Source organism: Lontra canadensis, unplaced genomic scaffold (assembly GCF_010015895.1).
Source record: "Lontra canadensis isolate GAN:19392208 unplaced genomic scaffold, GSC_riverotter_1.0 scaffold99, whole genome shotgun sequence".
Lineage (NCBI taxonomy): Eukaryota > Metazoa > Chordata > Mammalia > Carnivora > Mustelidae > Lontra > Lontra canadensis.
In genome coordinates, this window is record NW_022631093.1 from 7,462,396 (window position 1) to 7,485,182 (window position 22,787).

The 22,787-nt window shown below is 41.3% G+C and overlaps 1 protein-coding gene and 1 non-coding gene across 2 annotated transcripts; both read right to left on the reverse strand.

The window, feature by feature from the left end:
- Positions 1–718: 718 nt before the first annotated feature.
- On the reverse strand, positions 719–18,130 carry HSPA9 (heat shock protein family A (Hsp70) member 9). Its single transcript, XM_032837785.1, has 17 exons — positions 17,938–18,130; positions 16,507–16,565; positions 16,188–16,275; positions 14,614–14,795; positions 13,287–13,411; positions 12,646–12,719; positions 12,457–12,563; positions 11,841–12,003; positions 11,246–11,338; positions 7,206–7,415; positions 4,843–5,070; positions 3,859–3,963; positions 3,182–3,299; positions 2,423–2,517; positions 2,007–2,099; positions 1,139–1,279; positions 719–822 (listed from the first exon to the last, which is right to left on the reverse strand). Exons 1-17 carry the CDS (start codon positions 18,016–18,018, stop codon positions 745–747), a joined length of 2,040 nt encoding a protein of 679 aa, XP_032693676.1. The 5' UTR covers positions 18,019–18,130; the 3' UTR covers positions 719–744.
- On the reverse strand, positions 6,546–6,614 carry LOC116855239. Its single transcript, XR_004380311.1, has one exon. It is a non-coding gene; the product is annotated as a small nucleolar RNA SNORD63 (small nucleolar RNA).
- Positions 18,131–22,787: the final 4,657 nt, after the last annotated feature.

The window sequence follows — 22,787 nt, forward strand, 5'->3', positions numbered from 1 at the left end:
GACTTGTTAGGTCAGGGAATTGGGAAGTAGGATTCATGTCCTATTCCTGAAGCTAAATCTCAAGAGCATCACTCCTCAAAAACAAGAGATCAAGATGCTTCTCGTATTTATTTAAAAAAAAAGAAACCCAGAATGGATCAAAAAAAAAAAAAAAATCAACAAGGACACAAGTGTCAGACACAAACAGAAGACAGCTAGAAAAATATGCCTAAGGGAAGTTAGGGAGCCCTATTTTAAAGCTGTATATTACAGCTATTTTTCCACTGATCTAGCTACTCCTGCCCTACCTCCCAATGTGACACAGCTGGGTTGCCTTACAAGGCCTCAGTTAAAAAATACCTTGTACATACGTAACAGGCTGGTATAGTAGTTCTCAGTTAACTAGAAGGATCCCATCCCCCATATGATCTCATTCCAGGTCTATGGCTGACTACCTTCATTATTATGTTTCGAGGTAGTTTCACCTCTTGAAGATATGGGTACTAATGCACAAAACATTGTTTCAATAATCATCCATAAATCGTCCCCCCTCCCTACCCTTTACATGCTGCTGAAAAATGACAGAGTACTATGAACTTTGTATGGTTGAAATTCTCATTAGCTAATGCTCACTAAATTTACATATTAAGGAAATTATATATAGAATACTGCAAAAACACAGTAAAAGACTGAACTTTGCCCATTTCTGCTCAGGAAATCCCTTCACTCCCAAGCGTCATATTTTGACTCCGAAGTTTATTGTTATTACTGTTTTTCCTCCTTTTGATCTTCCTTTTGTTCCCCAGTGCCAGAACTTCCAGAGCCTTCTCGCTCAGATGCCATCTGTTAAAATATTTGAGAGCAACTCATTCAGTATTAAGTCTGACAGTTTGTACTTTGATAAACTAAAAAAATGGAGGCGGCATATCTAGCCTGTTCCACTCTCCCTCCCTCCTTGTACATTATTGGTGCGTTTCTGTGCAGCCCTCCCTCTGCTATCACCCTCCCTCCCAATGCAGAGTCAAGAATGCAGTAAGAGTATTTCCAACTCCAGTACTCCCAGTTCTATATAAATGGCCATGTAGACTGCCATCAGTGACAACAGTAATCAACAGTTCTATTAAGATCAAGTTAGGGATGTGCCCTTCAGCCCTTGTACCTTTTTGTATGCCATTTCGAAGAGCTTCAGTGATGCCTGCTGAAGGGAAGATGCCGCCTGCCTTATGTTTTCTCCTGTTTCGCTGTCTTTCCGAGCCAGAAGTTCCCTCATTTTGGAAATCTCTTCTTTTAGCTTATTGCACTTAAAAACAAAACCAAACTCTTTTTCTGGGTTTCTTATGCCATTTTATGTAGCAGTAATAGAAACATTAAGAAATTCCTATCACCGGGACGCCTGGGTGGCTCAATTGGTTAAGCAGCTGCCTTCGGCTCAGGTCATGATCCCAGCGTCCTGGGATCGAGTCCCACATCGGGCTCCGTGCTTGGCGGGGAGCCTGCTTCTCCCTCTGCCTCTGCCTGCCATTCTGTCTGCCTGTGCTCACTCTCTCTCCCTCTCTCTCTGACAAATAAATAAATAAAATCTTAAAAAAAAAAAAAAAATTCCTATCACCAATAGAGGACTCATCTTTAGGGTTTTTTTAAACTCATCTTTAGAATTGTATCTCCATTTCCTTATTTATAAAATGGTCCCAAATCAAAGTTTTTGTGAAAAATGGGAATAAAAAGCCTTGAGAAACAAAAAATACCACTGAATTCCTATCAAGACTCACGGAGAAAAACTTAAAAGGGTGCTTGGTTGTTTAAGCATCTGCCTTTGGCTGTTACAGTCCCACGGTCCTCAGAATGAGCCACACATTGGGCTCCTTGCTCATCAGGGAGTCTGCTTCTTCCTTTCCCTCTGCTCTTACCCCCTGCTTGTGCTTGCTCTCTCTCAAATACACAGAATCTTAAAAAAAACCAAAAAAACCCACTTCACTGCCATTGGTGACAATGCCTAACTTCATTAACTATTTTAAAAGAGGACTCACTTCATCAGCAGGCAATTGGTCCTTGAATTCTTCCATTTTTGTTTCCGTGTCATGAATAATTCCTTCAGCCATATTAACAGCTTCAACTCGTTCCTAAGAAAAATCAGAAATTTAGTATGAAGACTTCCTAATCAAGGAGTTGGTTAAATGTCCCCACCAAGCTAGACAACATGCTTAAATGATACATATAGTTACAGAGTAAAAAAAAGAAAACCAAGTTATTGTGGTCTGAAAGAGTCTAGGATGTCTGTAAGTGAATACAGCTGGACTGGAGAACATAAGAATTCTGATACCGAAAGACTGAGCATAAGAAAGGGATTCTACACAAAAGTTATGAGCAAAGAGAGAGGAAAAATAGATTCATGTATCCATATTCCCACTTTCACTTCCCAACTGCAAGAGCAGAAAGTAGTTACCTTCTTTCGCCGGTCTTCTTCCGCATACTTTTCTGCATTTTTAACCATATTTTCAATATCATCTTTGCTTAACCCACCAGAAGACTGGATCACAACTATAGTGAGAAAAAAAGGCATCTTATTATTATTATTTAGGTACAAATATCTGCTGCTTATTTTATTAAGAAAAAGAATACACCTGTACAGAGTAACCAGTTTTGATGTGTAATAAAAAGAATACTCTTGTCCTTATAATATAAAAAGGAGGGGCACCTGGGTGGCTCAGTGGGGTAAGCCTCTGCCTTTGGCTCAGGTCATGATCTCAGGGTCCTGGGATCAAGCCCCACATCGGGCTCTCTGCTCAGCAGGGAGCCTGCTTCTCCCTCCCTGTGCCTGCCTCTGACTACTTGTGATCTGTGTCTGTCAAATAAATAAAATCTTAAAAAAAAAAAAAAAAAAAAAGGAAACCAAGGGTCTTGAAATACATAGATTAACCGACCTGCCTGCCTCCCCAAGACTTCACTGATCCAGAAGCCCAGTGCCTGCCCATTTGGGGTAATAAACGCCATACCTGTTTAACCCACTGAGCCACCCAGGCGCCCCTATGCCATACCTGTTTAATGTGAATCTGCCAACCAAGGAGAAAAGGAACAAAGAGGATTCATCCTCCACTAAGGGTGGGGGTAAAGCTATGTACAACATAGAAGATCTGTTTCTCAAACAAAGCAACTTCAAGGTCCCTCGCCTTACTCTTACAGTTGGATAAATAAAAACACTTACTCTGCTGCTCACGTCCTGTACCCTTATCTTTTGCTGAAACATGTACAATCCCATTGGCATCAATGTCAAATGTAACTTCAATCTGAGGGACTCCACGAGGGGCTGGGGGAATTCCAATCTAAAATAAATAAATATACGGAGTTAAGCTCCTCTCATGAGAGGTCCAGTGTTCTATTTCCAAATCTATATAGTCTTCTGGGTAAACAAGTAAACTTGTTCCTAGGAAGAACAAATAAAATGTCTAAAAAACACAAATTATAATAAGGGTGGTAATTTCATTGCTACCTGAAATAGCTTTGTGACAGCAAGTAGCCATCATGGCTTTATGTACCCGAGGACCAGTGAATGAGAGGAAAAATCTCCATCACTGTTCATCTCACCAAGAACCAATAACAATGCTGAATAGAGCCAATATCAAAGGTCTTTAAATAGTAATTGGAGATTTTTCCTAACTTTGTTATATTTTGCTGGCTCTTGTGTTCATCAATTTCTTAATGAAGTTCCTAAGACATCAGATAACAAGCAAGGCTTTCAGGTAAAAATCGAAGTCAAGGTAACACAGACTAGGTCCCCATGTGTTTTTAGCAGTTTTTTGTGGTATCATTAAGGATTAAAATGTAGTCTAACTGTATGGAAAAAGAATGACGAGTTCAGTATCCAGGATTCGTGATACCTACCAAAGTAAACTGTCCAAGAAGTTTGTTGTCTCCAGCCATCTCTCTCTCACCCTGACACACTTTAATCTCCACTTGAGTCTGACCATCAGCAGCTGTAGAAAACACCTAGGAAGAAAAAAACTCCCTGGGTTGGCAATCTGATTGGGTTGCTTCCCTTATATAAAGTGCAAACCAAAGAAAGAAATTCACATCTCAACACTTCAGAATCCCAATCCACACAATGTTCAGAATAAAGACTTATTTATGTTTTTGCAGGGAACTGTAGTAGGAGTAGCACAAAGAGTGTACAACAGCTATTGTTTCAGCTAAGCAAATACACTACACAAAGATGCATTAGTAAACGGCCTCAAAAGGAGCTAATTAAGTGAGATGCTGAAACATGCTCATCTGAAGAAACAGGTAACAAACATTTTATTTATGCTCAGTCACGCAAAGTCACCATAGTTCTCTTCCGTGATGTGTTGGCAATACATCACTAAACAAAGAGCAATATCCATTTAGTATTAACAGCTTTTCAGAAAAACATCAAAACTGGGAAAGGCGGGAAATAATTCTTAATCTAAGCTTGAGCGAGCACTGTCCAAGTAGCCCTGCTTGCTATCTAAGGAACCCCATCATTCACCTACAAAACAAGTACATTCTCTTAATCTTGGCCATGTCCTCCTTTTTACTGCCTTTCAGAACAGAGGAGTACAGGGAATTTAGTCCCAAATGATGAGGCTCCTTTTTGCAAAGGTACTTTAATCCCCTGAAGAAGATTGATACGCTCCCTCTAATCAGTGCTGGCGGACACGTAAAGAAAATTTTTTCAGGAACAACAACAAAAGAGAACAGAACACAAGATTCTTAGCACCCACATTCAACTAGTATGGACTCCCAAGACAAAAAGAAGTTTTCTAGGAAAAGCTCACAAAAGGGGGGTGCAGTCACATCCCTCACAGACCCTCGTATCTCTGGGACAATGGAGGAGTAGGTGATCCTTACCTGGCTTTTCTTGGTTGGGATAGTGGTGTTTCTGTTGATAAGTTTGGTAAAAACACCTCCCAGAGTCTCAATACCCAGAGACAGGGGAGTGACATCCAGGAGCAGCACATCTGTGACATCACCAGCTAATACACCTCCCTGAATGGCAGCTCCGATGGCCACAGCCTCATCAGGGTTTACAGCTTTGCTTGGGGCTCGGCCAAAGAGATCCTGTACGGTCTGCTGAACCTAAGCCGTCAAAAAAAATAAAAAAAATAAAAAATAAAAGAACCTGTCACTAACTACTAAGGGCAACTACCCAAGAAGGGAAGAGTGTGTCCCAAAATCACAGCAAATCTCAGGAAGAGCTGCTTCAGATCAAAGAGTATTTACTCAAGTTACTATTTCATATGAGTTTTTCTTAATGACCTCAATGTATCAAGTGGGTAATACTCAAATACTTTACTTGACTACCATTCCTAAGCCTTTTAAGATACGGGAAGAATCGGTGTGCCTGAGTGGCTCAGTGGGTTAAAGCCTCTGCCTTTCTGCCCAGGTCATGATCCTAGGGTCCTGGGATCCAGCCCCGCGTCACGCTCTCTGCTCAGTGGGGGGAGCCTGCTTCCTCCTCTCTCTCTCTCTGCCTACTGTGATCTCTGTCTGTCAAATAAATTAAAAGAAAAAAAATCTTGGAAAAAAGATACGAGAAAAATCTAAGTTTTGTTACTAGGTTTCCCATACAACACATTAAATTAGAAAGAGGGTAAAGGGGTGCCTGGATGGCACAGTCGGTTGAGCATCAAACTCTTGATTTCCTCAGACTCTTGGTTTTGGTTCAGGTCATGACCTTAGGGTTCTGGGATCAGCTGCATTGGGCTCCGCATTTGGTGCAGAGTCTGCTTGTCCCTCTCCCTATGTTCCTCCCAAAGCTCATGTGCTCATTCTCTCAAACAATAAAATCTTAAAAAGAAAAAAAAAAGCAACAGAGGGTGCATGGGGTGACTGGGTGGCTCAACTGGTTAAGTGTCCAACTCTTGATCTCAGCACAGGTCTTGATCTCAGGATCATGAGTTCCAGTCCAGTGTTGAGCTCCATGCTAAGCATGGAATTTACTTAAAAAACACCAACCACCAGAAAAAAGAAGAAACAGAGGGTGTAAGACACCAGGATTTAGTTATAGTCTAATTCCTCTTCTACAGATCAACTTAAAAGCAGTAGTGGTTAATTCAGTAATTCAACACTGGTGCTAATGTGAGGCATGTTCTTCCTGCTTCTTTTATTAATGCTCAGAAAAAGTGCTACTTAAATAGCATCTGGGATAATTTGTTAACCTAAAGATCTCTTCCTGATTCAAAGCTGCTTCTACTTTTTTTTTTTTTTTAAGATTTTATTTATTTATTTGACAGACAGAGATCACAAATAGGCAGAGAGGAGGCAGGCAGAGAGAGAGGAAGGGAAGCAGGCTCCCTGGCGAGCAGAGAGCCCGATGTGGGGCTCGATCCCAGGACCCTGGGATCATGACCTGAGCCGAAGGCAGAGGCTTTAACCCACTGAGCCACCTAGGCGCCCCTCAAAGCTTCTTTTTCTCCAAATTTATTCTGTTTCTCCAAATTTATTCTGTGCATATTCTCCTAAGCCCAGGAACAACAAAGGAAAATTTCTATCAAGGCCCATGAAAATTCTAATCAAGCTATACAGCCAAGAACTGCATCGTCAACAGGTTCTGTGCTCAGTCATTTGTTTTCCACACCTGTCTTATCAGAATGATGTGTTGATAAAATGCATCACTGCACAAATCCTTGTTGAAGAGATGCAGCCAGAAGCCTAAACACCATGGTGCGAAGACATTCCTGTCCAAAACTGCCCCTAGAGCTAGACAGTACCAAGGTTTTAAGCTATCTCTGATGTCAAACTTTGTTTCATTTCTAAAAATACTCCCCAAAATGAAGTTCAGGTGTTTCATTTCTAAAACTACTCCCCAAAATGAAGTTCAGGATCCTCCATGCTACCACCCCAAAGACATCCCATCCTTCCCAATCCTTTTCCTGATACCTTTAATTAAAAAAGAGGCTGGGGTGCCTGGGTGTTAAGTGTCTGCCTTTGATTCAGGTCATGATCCTAGGGTCCTGGGACTGAACCCCACATAGGGCTCCCTGCTCAGCAGGAAGCCTTCTTCTCCCTTTCCCTGCTTGTGTTCCCTCTCTCTCTGTCCAAAAGAGTCTAAAAAAGAACTCTAGTGAGAGAACAAACTCACTGTTGCCCTTTCAGGTCACTGTGGCAGGAATGCCACATATTCATGTCCGTACACAAACGATTTGTCCAGAGAAGACATTATGTGCTTGCCCTGTCTGCTTTTCCAGGCCAAAGATTCCATGGATCCATACCTTGGGCATCCTAGTCATGCCACCAACAAGAATCACTTCTCCGATGTCACTCTTGCTGACCTCTGCATCTTGCATGGCTTTTTGGCATGGGGCAATGGTTCTCCTGATTAGATCAGTGACAATCCCTTCGAACTGAGCACGAGTCAGCTTCATATTCAAATGCTTGGGTCCAGAAGCATCCATCGTAAGATATGGCAAATTAATGTCAGTCTGCAAAGAAAGCAAGGAGAGCAATAGTGGTGATGTTTCTTTATATATTTCAATTAAAATAAGACCATACTCCCACTTATGAAGACTTCCAAAGTTACAGGGAGAGTGAGACCCAGTTTAAATGAATGGCTACCAAAGACAATGACTCCTTAAGATTCAAGCTCTTCTCTTCCAGAGGCAAAAAATGTAGAATCTATAATGAACAAAGAAGAATGTAGGGATGCCTGGGTGGCTCAATTAGTGAAGTGTCTGCCTTCAGCTCAGGTCAGGATCCCAGAATTTTGGGATCTTGCTCAGCAGGGAGCACGCTTCTTCTCTGCCTGCCGCTCCCCCTGCTTATACTCTCGCGCTCTCTGTTGCAAATAAATAAAATCTTAAACAAAAAAAACCAAAAAAACAGTGAAGAACGTAAGAGCAGGGAAAATCCCCACGTAGAAAATGAAGAAATGTCCTCCCACTAAACATACATTAGGAGTCACACTACTGTTTTCAGTCACCAAGTTTTCTAAAACTCAATGTATGCATACACAAAAAATTCAAAGGCATGCTTTGAACCAAATAACCTGCCCCAAGCCAGGGGTTTCTAAGTTTCAGGAAGATGGTACAAAAGCTACACAAAAATGCTAAAGGTAACTCTGAAGACTGACTTGACTGCCATCACCTTCATGGTAAGCAGCAAACACTGCTACAACCATAGCAGGTAATAGCTATTATTTAATAAACCCCAAATCCTAAGAAGGCCTGCATTCAGAATATTTAGACTAACAAAACTTACTAATCATGCTGAAACACATGTCCTACGGTAGACCCTCAGGAACAAAATTACTTTCCACCCCCTTCCAATTTCACATCAAAGAAACGCCAACAGGAAAAAGACTAAGAGAGAACAAATCCTTAACTATCATCATCAGGTAAACTACCCTAGGCATTTAAATGCTTAATAGCCAGACTTAAAACATACATCCCTTCTATAGAAGAGTGATACTGAGTACAGCTAAAGAACACCATGGACAATTTCCTTCTTTGCAAAATTTTGATAAACCAAATCAGAAAATAGAAATTAATGATCTAAACAAATCCAACAGAACTTTCTGCGGCAATACTCTGTATTTGTGCTGTTTAATTCAGCAGCCACTAGTCACACATGGCTCAGCACTTGAAATACAGGCAGTACAACTGACAAATGGAATTCTAAAATTTAATTTAAAAAATCCTCACATGGACATTATTAATGTAGTTCTCTCTCTGCTATATGTTGACAATTTGAACTCCAGGACTCTCAACCCTCTAAAACCAGTCTGTGACCAAGTTTTGTCCCTTGTCTCTCAAAAATTCAAGTTTCTCACACTCTAGTCCAGGTCCACATTAGCTTCCCAAGGTTCTCCCACTCAAGCTGCCTCTGCCACAGGATGTCTCCTAACCCAGAACAATTCTCCACTCCACTTCTGCCAGTGCACTTGTCATAAGCCACATCTGACATTACTGCTCCTAGATTTTCACAGGGGTGCCTGACTGGCTCAGGGGGCAGTGTGTGTGATTCTTGATCTCATGAGTTTAAGCCCCATGTTGGATGTAGCGATCACTCAAAAAAAGTTTTCACTGGTTTATACTCACTCTTGTCAGGACAGACCCAAATCCCAAACCTATAAAAAAGCCTCTATTCTCACATTCTACTTTCTCAGCATGCCTGCTCTCAAACTACTAGCCCTTTCTCAGGTCTTTACCCCAGAGCCTCGTTATTTACTTGACCCTTTGTCCTGCTCTTACGAACATCTTTCAGAAACTCCCCTTGTTAGGTCAAACACCTTTTTCAGGTTTCTCTTACAATTATAAATCTAACTTTGCTTTTTTACCACATTAACTTTTTTATTTAAAAATTTCGAGACAGAGAGAAAGTGCACGTGTACACACAAGCAGGGGGAGAGGGAGAAGCAAGCTCCCTACTAAGCAGGGAGCCCAATGTGGGGCTTGATCCCAGAAGCCTGGTCTCATGATCTGAGCCGAAGGCAGACGCTTAACTGACTGAGCCACCCATGTGCCCCAATAACTTAATTCAGACTACTACTTAAGACACGTCCTAACCATGTATCAATTTAGGAATCCTCATAACTCTAAGGGAGAAAGCACTATTGTCCTCATTTTAGAGATAAGAGAACAGAAATGTTAAATAATTTATTAAGGCCACACAGCTATTAAGTAATGAAAAAGGACTTGAATCCCACCATTCTGTCCACAGGGCCACGCTTGTTTTTTTTTTTAAGATTTAAAAAAAAATTATTTATTTGACAGAGATATCACAAGTAGGCAGAGAGGCAGGCAGAGAGAGAGAGAGAGAGAGAGAGGGAGAAGCAGGCTCCCTACCGAGCAGAGAGCCCAATGTGGGGCTCGATCCCAGGACCCTGAGATCATGACCCGAGCGGAAGGCAGAGGCTTAACCCACTGAGCCACCCAGGCACCCCTACAGGGCCACTCTTAAATCACATTAATTCTGGCTTGACTAGTTATTAATATGATGTCCTAATTTATATCTTTGGGGTGCCTGGATGGCTCAGTTGGTTGTGCATCTGACTCTTGATTTTGGCTCGTAATCTCAGTCCTGGAATGGAGCCCTGCACTGAGCTTCGTACTCAGCGGGCAATCTGCGTGGGTGGGATTTGCTCTCTCCCCCTACCCCACAACGTGCTCTCTAAATAAATCTTAAAAAAACAAAACAAAACAAAAAACCTCTATAACACACTGTAAACCTCATGAAGGTGATGCTTCTAGGAATTCGTTCTACTAATCTCTAAGTAAACATGCACAAACATTAATGTGCAAAAATGCTCAACACACTCTGCTTTACCAGCAAAATGCTAGAATCCAAATGCTTATCAGTAAGAATCACACTAAAAACCAACCTCTACCTCCAAAGAAGTGTCATGTATTCCAACTCTAATCCTAACCATCACATTGCAAAATTCTGCCACTCTGTATGACAGCAGGGACAAAGCAACACCGTAATTATGGATGACTCTGTACTTTGTCACTCTTCACAGCTACTTTAAAAAACTTTTTAAAAATCCACATCTGAAAAAAAAAAAAAAAAAATCTGGGTTTCCCCCCACTGGATAACCCAATGTATATGATCAAATTAACTACTAAAGTAGTGATGGGTTAAGGCTTTCCTGCTGCCACCAGAGATCCCAGAAACAGATCTCCTGCCTTCCATCTTGTTGCCTCTCTGACCCAGAGCTAACATGCTTTATATAGTTGTTCTCAGTGGTTATGGCAAACTAAAGCTTCACCTTTTGAGAAGGACTGGATACCACATGCTGACCCCTTCTATAGGTGCTGAGCAACTCTGATGCTAAAAGAAATGTACACAAGTATCTATACCCCAGCCTTCAGCCAGGTTTCATAGCTCACTTTCTGGACTGCTGATCCAAATAATTAAACTAGACAATCAGAGACTCACCTGAAGGGCTATCTGAAATGAAGACAATAGCAGTTCTTAGAGGGTCCTATTATTTCTAGGCCAGTGACTCTAATTTTGTATGCTACTAGTCTAGATCTTAAAATCAGTGCCCTTAAGGCAAATAAAATGTATTCAATGTAATTCAGATCATCATTATGTTTTGGCTCCGGTACAGAAAACCTCTTATTTGGGTGGTTAACAAATTCTGGCTCATCCTTAAAGAAGTACTGCTCCTTTGTTCATGGAGGGCTTTTACACCAACCAGCAAAGTATAAAAAGATCAGACGGACATCATGCAAATTAGAACATAGAATTCAAATAAATTAAGGCTGAAAACAGAAAACATCAAGACTGTTGGGATTTTTCCACATCCCACCTGCACAGATGAAGAGAGTTCACACTTAGCCTTCTCAGCAGCTTCCCGAACCCTCTGAAGTGCCATGTTGTCTTTGGTTAAATCAACCCCCGTCTACAAAATGAAAACACAAAATACTAGCATTAGCAAGCTGATAAATACTATTTTAAGATACAGTGATAATGTTAACAACATAAAACAGATCCATCCCTTTATAAATAAGCACGAATCACTTACTGCCCTTAAAAATCTGTAAGGAAAAGAAACCTTATTCTGTAAAGGCTATCTGTGCCTGGAGACAGAGGGCGATCCAAATCAGTTCTTTCCAACCACTGGGTTCTGGCTTAAGACAGGAGTTCCCAGAATTCCTCTGCCAATATTATACAGAGTACCATATCCTTCTTAATCTGTTTATTCCCAAGATGAAGCTACAATAATCAGAATATTTCATTCCACCCATGAAATGCAATGCAATTGCAACTGAACTGAAATGCAATTGTTTCAGTGTTTAGCCAATGTTCTATTAAGGTCAAAAAGTCATAAAGCAAACAGCCATGTGGATAAAGAAAATTCTCAACATCCCAATGTCTACATATTAATTATAATGGGAACCAACCTCTCTTTTGAATTCCTTCACAATGTGTCGTAGCAAGGCCTGGTCAAAGTCTTCACCACCTAAGAACGTATCTCCATTGGTGGACTTCACCTCAAATACACCTTTCTGAATTTCCAGGATAGAAATATCAAAAGTTCCACCACCTAAATCATATACAGCAATGCTAGAAAAAAAAAAAAGAAGACCTTAAGGAACAACACATGCCACTAAAGTATTAATTTTAATAACTAAACCAACATAAACTTGATGATTTCCCCTTAAGCGTAATAATGAAATTGGATAACTGCCCATATGGCAGGTGTTTTACTACGTGGCCCTTATAGCTATTTATAAATAGAGATGAATTACGTTTTTAAAGGCAAAATTGACGGGACTCCATCACCTGTTTTTTTTTTTTTTTTTTTTTTTTTTTTAAAAAGCAGTCTCAGCAACCAACTTGGGCTTGAATTCATAATCCTGAGATCAAGAGTGACATGGTCTCCTGACTGGGCCAGCTAGATGTCCCCAAACACTATTTTAAATAAATACTTGACAATATGAATACCAAGAAAAAAAAAAAATGACCACAGCCCAGTACTTTCATGGTTCCACGAATGAGTTTACTACACAAACTTACATTTTGTCTTCTGATTTGTCTAGACCGTAGGCCAGAGCAGCAGCTGTGGGTTCATTAATTACTCGAAGCACATTTAGTCCAGATATCTGGCCAGCATCTTTAGTGGCCTAAAGGAAAAGAAAAAAGCATTTTCCACTGTGTGTCCTAAGTACCACTTATTTCCTGAATAAGAAAACCAACTGAACTCACCTGTCTCTGAGAGTCATTGAAATAAGCTGGAACAGTGATCACAGCATTTTTTGCTGTATGCCCCAAATAATTTTCTGGAAAATAATTAAAGAATGAAAAAAAAATCCTGAGACTCTGTCAGATGAAACAGTTAAGAGAATTACTCATGTAGGCTAACAACTTGTGTTATCCTCTTGGAGCCATAGACAACTCTTAAGTTTCTTTGCATCTGACCTAACACCAAGAGAGAGCTCGCAGAAAACATTCCAATTAAAGATAGTGGCTGAAAACCCAGTATCTCACCTTTAACATTATAGTGAAGATTCCCCAGCTATAATGACCTATTCTTAGACTTAAAACAGCCACTAGTTTCTCCAATTGGGAAGTTTTAAGTTTTACTTAGCAGAGCTCAAAGATTAATGTGTAGTCTTTTGTCTTTCAATACAGAATACCACCCGTCTATACTGAAAAAGCTAAACCACCATTAGGAAAACTTTGAAGATAAATTCATTATGTAGGAATGTGTGAGGAGGAACAGTTTTGCCATTTCTAGGTTTTCTGTCTAACAACCACCACAGACTCATCCAAGGGACACCGAGGTATGTAAGTGAGAAACCATCCAGTTCTTCAAACTTTCCCAGATAGGAACTAAATCTTCTCACCTGCAGTCTCTTTCATCTTCATCAACACGAACGCTCCAATCTGACTTGGAGAATAGAGTTTTCCATGAGCTTCAACCCAGGCGTCTCCATTGGAGGCACGGACAATTTTAAAGGGCACATTTTTACTGAAAGACACAAAAATTGCATTTGAAAAAATGTGCCTGTACAACCTACCATGACAAGGCTATCATATTTCTTGAATGCCCATCCTCCATCCCAAGAGATCCATGGCCAACAAACAAAAACTTGGCAGGAATCCATTTAATGAAAACCTTTAGAAAGTAACCAATAACATGTAAAAACATCCTGGTGAAACCCGAACATTATTTCCTGCTGAACAAAAGATCTGTGCAGCTACTCTGGCAATGGTTGGAGAGTTACCAATGACCCAGCAAGTCCATTACTAGGTATCTACCTGAGAGAAATGAAAACAGATTCTTACAAAAGCCTGTACACAAATGTTTATGGCAGTATTCTTTCTCTCAAGTTATTTTTAGTAATCTCTACAACCAACATGGAGTTTAACCCAAGACCCACAAGAGCAAGTCATATGTTGTTTTGACTGGGCACACCTATGGTAGTACTAGTAATAGCTCCAGATGTCCATTAACTGACTAATGGATAAACAAATGTTGTATACGCTTGCCCCTAAACATGGGTTCTAAATGCACTGGTCCACCTATATGCGGATATTTTTGGGTAAATATAATGCTACAAAGAGTTCCTCCTCCTTATGACTTTTTAACTTTCTTTTTACTCTAACGTACTTTATAACATACAAAGTGGGTGTTAACTGGGCTATGTTAGTTATCAGTAAGGTTTCTGATTAACAGCAGGCTATTAGTAGCTAACTTTCTGGGTAGTCAAAATTTATATATGGATGTTCAACTGCATCAAGGTTCAGCACCACAATCCCGTGCTGTTTAAGGGTCAACAGTATATCCATACAAAGGAATAATATCTGGCCATAAAAAGGAATGAAGTACTGATACATGCTGTAACCATGGACAAACCTTGGAAATCCTAGCTGATCAGCACACGATGAACCCTATGCCACTATCTACCTTGCCTCTCTCTACCATAAATACACCAATTTATGTCGTCCATAAATGACTAGCTAAATCTTCCCATCGTGTCAGTACATAGCAAAGACCTATTATGTGAAGGCAAAAGAATTTTTTTTGAAGGAAATACTCTTTTGGTAGGTGCAGGACATGCCTCCACAGACAACGTATAAAAATACCAGGAGAAGATGCTCTAAGAATCTTGCTGAAAAGATTTTTTTGTGTGGCCTCTGGGAGTTAATTATGCTTTTCCTATTACTCACATATCTTTCTGTACTTCAGGATCATCATATCGCCGGCCAATGAGACGCTTGGTGGCATAGAATGTGTTGTTTGGGTTGGTGACAGCCTGTCGCTTGGCCGGCATGCCAACAAGTCGCTCACCATCTGCTGTAAAGGCCACAACTGAAGGGGTGGTTCTGGCACCTTCAGCATTCTCTAACACCTAAAACTCCCAAAGACAGAGAGAGAATGAGGTCCAGTCACTACCACCAGTCTCTTTTACCAATCATTTTAAGACAAAACACCTGCCTTATCGTGAAACAAATGTTCAAGAACAGTACTAATGGGCATGCTTTTCTGCTCTGTGAATGCTGACATAGTAACCACTATGTCAGGTACATGTTTAAAGTATTTTTACTTTAAAAAAAAAAAATTATCATACACACACACACTCAGCTGAGTGCAGAACCGATGTGGGGCTCGATCGCACAACCCTGACACCATGACCTGAGCTGAACACTTAACCAAATGAGTCACCCAGGCGCCCCTAAAGTATTGTCAGTCCTTTACTTTGAAACAAGTGATAACTAAAAACAAAAGAATGGAAAAATAAATAGAAATCAAATCTTTCACAGTAAGATCCTGGAACAAGGTATGCTTTCTGCCAGTATAGGGAATTAAATCTACTTCTAGGGGCAACTGGATGGCTCAGTCAGTTAAGTGTCTGCCTTTGGCTCAGATCATGATCTTGGGGTTCTGGCTTTAATCCCCATGTCTGGCTCCCTCCTCAGTGGGAAGTCTGCTTCTACCTCTCCCTCTGCAGCTCCCCCTGCTTATGCTCTGTCAAATAAATAAAATCTTAAAAAATAAAAATAAAAAAATCTACTACTAAATTTTTTCATGCTGCCTCCAAGTCTCAGGCATTTAAAAAACAAAACAAAACAAAACAAAACCTGCCAAAATAACAATTCAGGAATCCCAGGTGCTCTGCATCTTGAGAAGAACCCAGTGGGACTAAAGGTTTTATGAACAAACCAATGAGGTCCTTCCCTGTATCACAGCAAGAGTTCCTAAGATGCAGCCTACCCATTATGTGGAGCTTCACTTGCTTCTGAACTCTTCCTGCACCTCCTTGGTTCAAGACTTATAGAAATGCATGACTCGGATGATAGAAATAATCCACAGAGCAAGTCATCCAAATTGGTCCTAATGGTAACCTAATAGTTCTACCTCTACAGCAGGACATAATTAAATCCTGCAAGTTAAATCCATTCATTTTACAGCACCTTGCAATTAAGAACAAAGGTTCACCTCAAAAGATTCTTAAAAACAGCTTTAAAAATGTCCCTTATCAGGATGCCTCGGTGGCTCAGTTGGTTAAGTGTCTGCTTTGGGCTCAGGTCATGATCCCAAGGTCCTGGGATCGAGACCCACACTGGGCTCCTTGCTCAGCGGGGAGCTTGAATCTCCCTCTGCCGTTGACCCTGCTTGTGCCCTCTCCCCTCTGACTAATAAATAAAATCTTAAAAAGTCCCTCATCTAAGCTGAAGGACACAGAATTCCAGACTGGGTATTAACTACTACTATATGATCCAGAGCTTCCAAACATGCTCACCTTTGCTTGTTTACCTTCCATAACCGCCACACAGGAGTTGGTAGTGCCCAAATCAATACCAACAACTGCTCCCTTGATTGCTTCTGATCTAAAAGACATTTAAAATAACGCTACAGTTAATGTTATCATAATAGTGGTCTCCAGAACGGTTGCAGGGATACACCAGAACTTGTGCGTAAATAGCTGTGCATTAAATAATCTGTAACTTATAAGAAATGTGTCACTTTTTTCTTCATGGAAGAGTTAAGCACAAGTTTAGAGACCACCATTCTAGGATTTAATATTTATTACCTCTCAAAGGAAACGAAGTTATACTTACGCATAGTCCCGCCTTGAAACAATTCTAAAAGCTTCATGACTAAGGCCATTCCAGCCATCCTAAAAAAAAAAAAAGAAGAAAGATAAAAATGAATCAACAAATATGAAAACTTGAGCCTGTTCCCATTATCCTTCTGAAGAACACAAAGTCTGAACCCTCATTCTGGTAACCGTAACCTGAAAAGATGAACTTATATATAAAAGATATTGTTATTATCTTTTATCTTCTATTAAATAGAAGAAAATTTAATTGCATATGAATTTCCAAATAAGATGGAGCCCCCCCACCCACATAAAATCGTCTTCAATTATAATGGGGTTTCTCAACTTAGCACTACTGATTTCTGAACCTTGGCACTGCTGACTTATGAACCAAATTTTTGTTGCAAGCAGCTGTTCTGTGCATTGTAGGATGTTTAACCGCATCCTTGGCCTCTACTGCTAGAAGCCAGTTGGCCCCCAAATTTTAACAAATCATGTCCAGACATTACCAGACATCACCTCAGAAGGCAAAATTGTTCCCCGTTGAGAATCACTATCTTACAAGACACTACTCGGACACTTCTCAATTTCATACTCAGCAGCAGTGTACAGGTATCTAAACCCTACTAGGTGTGCTCACAGCTGCAAATGTAAGTTGCTCAGAGACATTTCCCAACCTAGCACCTTAAGGGGACCAGGACTGGCAATCCTGGGGAGTCGTTTAGAAAAAAATTTCGGGAGTGGCCTCAAACCAGGATTAAACCTAATCACAGGCTACTCCTAAGCCTTTTTTTTTTTTTTTTTTTAAACCCCATGGTGAGTGCAGAGAGGAGACCAGGTCCTGTTCTCCGAAAACCTGTTCAGTCTTACAGAATAAGCAACTACTCCATGACCATTTCCTGGTTTTATTTTTCCTGAAATAACAAGAAAGGACAATCTTACGCCAAAAAATTTTGGGAGAACTACAGACCAATGTTCCTAAGAAAGAAAATCTGTGCTTGGCTTTCACTTTACTAAGATACTTTCCTTCTTTCTTTTCACCGTAACAACGGGGTCTTCGCGCACAAATTTTAAGAGGAGGCGAAGAATCACCCTTCGACTTGTAGATGGAAACGGAACCCACAACAAATGTTCCCTCCCAACTAAAACTGCGTCTCTCGCCCCCAAGACCAAAACCGTGTCATCAGCCACTTAAAGGACCGTCAGAAACACTATCCGCTACTTCCTAGAATAAAACTATACTCCTTTAAGAGGTGTGACTCAGCAGAACCCGAAACATGGAAGCACAATCCTGAGTTAGACCTTGCAACGGCAGCACTGATTAATGAAAGCTGTTTATCTTCTTCCCACCATCCTGATCTGTGCGGGAGAATTCTGCGCCTGAAGGGCGAGGCCTGCAGCATGAGGTCAAGGCCGTGAGCCCCTCGGAGAAGACCCAGCTATTCCCTACCTTGTGGCGCGCGGCTGTGGGGCCCCGGGAGGTTGCGGCGCCGACAAGACGAGCTGCCGCGGCTCGGCTAGCACTTATCATGGCGCTAGATGGTGAAAGTACGAAGCGGCAAACGCGTTCGGACGGCCAAGAGCTGCGCGGCGCCCCAGCGGTAGCGCTTCTGGAAACCTCCAACCACGTGGGGTCGGGGGGGCGGGGGTTAGTTGCTGCGGCCTAGAGGACCACTCTTCCGCTGAGGCGCTACTGGTGCTGCCTGACCAGAGAGTACGGGACAGCCACTCCCGGAGTTAGGACATGTAGCTATTAGGCATCGCAGCACGATGTCTGGAAAAACTGTGTCCTTTTGTTTCGGCTGCAACAGGTCTGGGCTCAGTGAGCGGCGAGGGGGCTAAGCGAGGTATAAAGGCATCACTTTGGATAGCTCCGGTCCTCAGCGGCAGGAAAGACAAGGTCACACGGATAAATTACGAACCGATTACAGTGTCCTTGCGTCAGTTGCGTGAGAGGAGGGGCCTGCCGCGCCTGCGCAACTTGTATCCCCTTGCGCACTTAAGGCGCATGTGCACAAGGAGCGGCGGAAACCGGGGGTGGAGTCTAACTACAGCACTCATTGGACGTCCCAGCGCACGTGAGTTTGGCCGGCTTGTAGCCCGGGGCGAGACCCGGCCCTTACACGGCCCCTGAGCGTTGACGTTTTTATCGCTCCAGTTTCTGGAGAAGGGAGCCATCTTGCTCTGGGCTTTTGTTCTGTAAAAATTCCTGGCTCAGAACGTTTGTTGCTCTGCTCTCTTGTTCGTCATTTGGTTGCCTGTTGTGGTAATTTGAACTGCACCTGGGTGTGCAGACCTCGGACGAATTCATGCTGTTTATCACAAGGATCTCTGGGTTCTAACTACTAAAGCAGCCTTTCCTTCATAGTTTGTTGGGTTGAGTTAGGCTAATTGTGGTGCAGACCCCCAAGAGGAAAAATATTTGCGCTGAGGCTCCTAGCCACCCCTCGCTGCCCTGTGCTGGGCCTCCCTGAAGCTCCTCAGGCCCATCTCGAACCTTGTGCCGGTTTCCAGGGGCTGAGGCTGTGTGACCGCTTTAGGTTTTTCAAATAGAGTTCGCTGATGAAACATAAATGTACTGGAGTGCCTACCACGTGTCAGACACGATTTTAAGTGGTAGGAGTACAGTGAAAGCAAAACGTGAATTCACTGATGAGAGGACAGTGAGATTGTGCTTGATTTTGAAGGTGAAGCAACTTGTCCTTAAAGTGCTGTTTTGAAAGATGCTCTGCTCTTAAGTGATCATGACTGTGTGAGGCATTCTGAAGGAAATGGGGGAAGTTTGGGATGGAAAGAAGGTAACTAGAGTTTGCATTGTGAGGGGTTGGAAGTGGGAGTAAGAAAATAAATGTCAAACATAGTGTTGGTTGTAGGTGAAATTCTAAAAAAAAAAAAAAATTAACCCCACACTCTTACCCGTCTTATCTCTTATGTTATTATTCTAACTAGTCTGCTTATGTTCTACCATTTCTTTTGTTTTTTAATTCCCTCGGACATAGACTTTTATGAGGCCATCAAAGTTATTTGTAGAGATTTATATTTTAAAACAATGTACTGATGGAAAAGGACGTAGAGGGGAACGACAAATAGTATTAAACATTGAAGCAAAATAGAAATGGATAATTGTACATTCTTGTGTTGTATATGACAGGGAGGGAGGAGTTTGAGTGGAATAACTGGCATACATATATTCTCAGTTCCTTCTTTTCTCAACTGGTTCTCTTAAGAGTCTTTTTTTTTCTTGTTGCATACACCTGAAATCCACAAAGTATTAATCAAAAGAATCCTGGAATCAAATAGTGTTAGCTACAGGATGTCTGGAACCGAGATTCTGTGGATGATAGAGGTTCCTGGTTGTTTTCTCCAGGAGCCTAGCAAATACTCGCCATGACCACAAGGGGGATGTGGTGAGCTCCAGATAATTCAAAACTGGAGCCTGAGAATGGGGCTGGTGCTGTACTTGCCAGTGTGAAAGACGGGTTTCTGAACTGCTTTGCAAGTTAACATGGCCTACAGCCTGAAGGCTTGAAGAAATGAGCTTGAGTCTAAAAAGAAATAGGGTGCAATAAGAATGGACAGTTAGATCCACAGCCAGGTGGTATAATTCTTCACCATACGGCACAGTACTGTATTTCATTTCTCTGTTGTCATCTCAGTGTCACACTGTAAAGTGAAAGGAACCAGTACATAATTTGCATGTGGGTAAATGTTTATCAGACAGAATAGGCAGCTGTCCAATATCTGTGCATACTATATTTTAAATTATATTCTAATTGGTATGTTAGCATATTTGAAGGCTGGAAACTAGTTTTCTATGTTTATTTATTTATTTAATTTTTAAACGCTTAACTCCCAGCAATTAATAGGAATTGTCATTAGATGGTAATCACTAATTCTTGTTAAATGTTTACTTAAATGCCACATACTATCTTAAATGCTTTATATACATTGTGTAATGAACCCTTACCACAGTGGTTTCAAGTAAAATACTATCAGTATTCCCATTTTGCAGATAGGGAAACTGAGGTTTAGAGTGATTGATGTGTTATATGGTTCACATAACAATTGAATGGTAAAGCCAGAATTTGGAGCTTTGCTGTGAACCACTAGGTCCAGCTGCCAATTGGTTTCTTCTTTTACTTCCACATATATCGAGAAGTTGAGTTTTATAATATTGGCCTTATTCATTATTAACAGCAGTTATTTTAGGAAGTGGAATAGAAGAATTAGAAATAGTTAAAAAATTTTTATGTTTTAGGTTGCAGTTTAACGTGCAGAACAACTCTAAATTTCAGTCTGTAATATCAGAGAATCAAGTTTATATTTTTAAAGCAAAGTGTCTTTAAACTGGTGACTCAGATGACATTTTATTCACTTTTCCCAAAGATGACTATCCTGCTGTGACACCTTCCATCTTCATGAAATAAAAATGTGGCATACTTTTGTCACTCTTTTTTTTTTTTTTTTTTTTTTTTATATTTTATTTATTTATTTGATAGAGAGAGACACAGCGATAGAGGGAATACAAGCAGGGGGAGTGGGAGATGGAGAAGCAGGCTTCATGCCGAGCAGGGAGCCCGATATGGGGCTTGATCCCAGGACCCTGGAATCATGACCTGAGCCAAAGGCAGAGGCTTAACCCTCTGAGCCACCCAGGTGCCCCTACTTTTGTCACTCTTGTTCGCCTTGTCACTTTGTCACTTTTACTCTCCTTGGAATTTTTTGTTCACTTTTGTTCTCCTTGGAATTTTTCAAGTACCAGCAGCTTTCAGGCACCAGTTCCCACTTCTCCATGTTGGCATTAGCTACACTATATTGGAGTGTATTACATGGTGTCACTGCACTTGAGTTTGATTCAACAGAGCTTGCCCCAGTGAGGCGTAGGAAGTATTATGTCAGGTAATGTCTGTGTCCCCACGGGTGGTGACAATTTGTAGGTTTCACTTTATTTTGACTGCCTGGGTAACCCACCAACCTGCCTTCCTTCCAAAAAGAGGAAAAAGAAATAGAGTATGACCCTGAAAGAAAAGTATGGCCGCACTAAATCAAAATCAGATGTCACTTTGATTAGATAGGACATTTACATTCCATTGATACTGAAGTCTCATTCCACAGGGTAAAAAATCAGTCAGCCTCACTCTGGATTTTCATTCAGGTTTGGAAAACAGTTGGCTTTTTGGATAGATGAAGGACCAACCAATGTTCGAAGTCCCTATTTGGGGTGGGGGAGAAGAGCTGACGAGAGCAGAAATTGGGTCTTCATGAAGATCAATTTAATAGTTAGTTTTTACGGATATAGGAGCTTTTTCTGAATTTTCTAGTTTAAGGGGCCAGAATTTTAATTTATTCTTAATTATCATGGTATAGTGGGAGGAACCCTGAGCTAGAAGTTAAATCTGAGCTTGGATTCTAGAAACACAAAAAGGAGTTTAAGATAACTTTTTAAAGTCTAACCTTTCATTTAATAAACGAAGAACAGAAAGAATAAGTGAGTTGCCTGAGGTCACAGGGACAATGTTAGCTTCAGCTCTATAGCCTTCCTTTTTACTTGGTATGTTTTTTTAGAAATCACCCACATGAGGGACACCTGGGTGGCTCAGTTGGTTAAACATCCAGCTTTTGATTTTAGCTCCAGTCATGATCTCGGGGTTGTAAGATCCGGCTCTGTGCTGGGCGTGGAGCCTGCTTAAGATTCTATCCCTCTGCCCCTCTCCCCACCATCACCCACATGATTTCAAATTATATGTTCAATCAGTGCAGTCCCTTTTTCATATGCTCACAGACAACACTGGCTCGTACATTCTTATATCTCATCCTCATTCCTTGAGATACATAATTAAATTATGTCCACTACTTTTTCCTTTTGCCTGGATTACAGGTGCTTTATGTGAGAGATTGTTTTTCCCTAGCCCTGCTCCCCAGCCATCAGGAGATGAAGTGCTCAGGTTTCCTTAGGTGATGAAGGTTTCACTGAAGGGTAGTTGGGGGAAGTATAGGCATCATTTCCATATACATTGGCCAGAATTCTGGAAGAACAAGGAGGGTGACTGCTCTCCCTTGGTCAGGCCCCAACAGGACCTGATCTCTAGTAACCGTTTATTGGTCTTCCCTTCAGAAATGGGCTTCTGATATTCCCAGTCTGCACTGATTCTGCCCTTTTCATAGCCCTGGTTCTCTAATTTTTCTATTGTGCTAGTTCCCAAACTTCAGAAGGCATCAGACTGGGAAGCTCTAAGCATTCCACTCCTAGAGAATTGAGGTCCTGTGGGTCTGAGATGGCTCCAGGAATCTGCATGTTTA

What these genes read in the sequence shown, in the direction of transcription:
- HSPA9 (XM_032837785.1), bottom strand. Translation starts at nt 18,018, where the DNA reads ATGATAAGTGCTAGCCGAGCCGCGGCAGCTCGTCTTGTCGGCGCCGCA. An exon ending in TGGAAGGTAAACAAGCAAAG is followed by an intron (nt 14,796 to 16,187) that starts GTGAGCATGTTT and finishes TGGGAGTTTTAG; the next exon opens with GTGTTAGAGAATGCTGAAGG. An exon ending in TCAATGACTCTCAGAGACAG is followed by an intron (nt 12,564 to 12,645) that starts GTGAGTTCAGTT and finishes CTTTTCCTTTAG; the next exon opens with GCCACTAAAGATGCTGGCCA.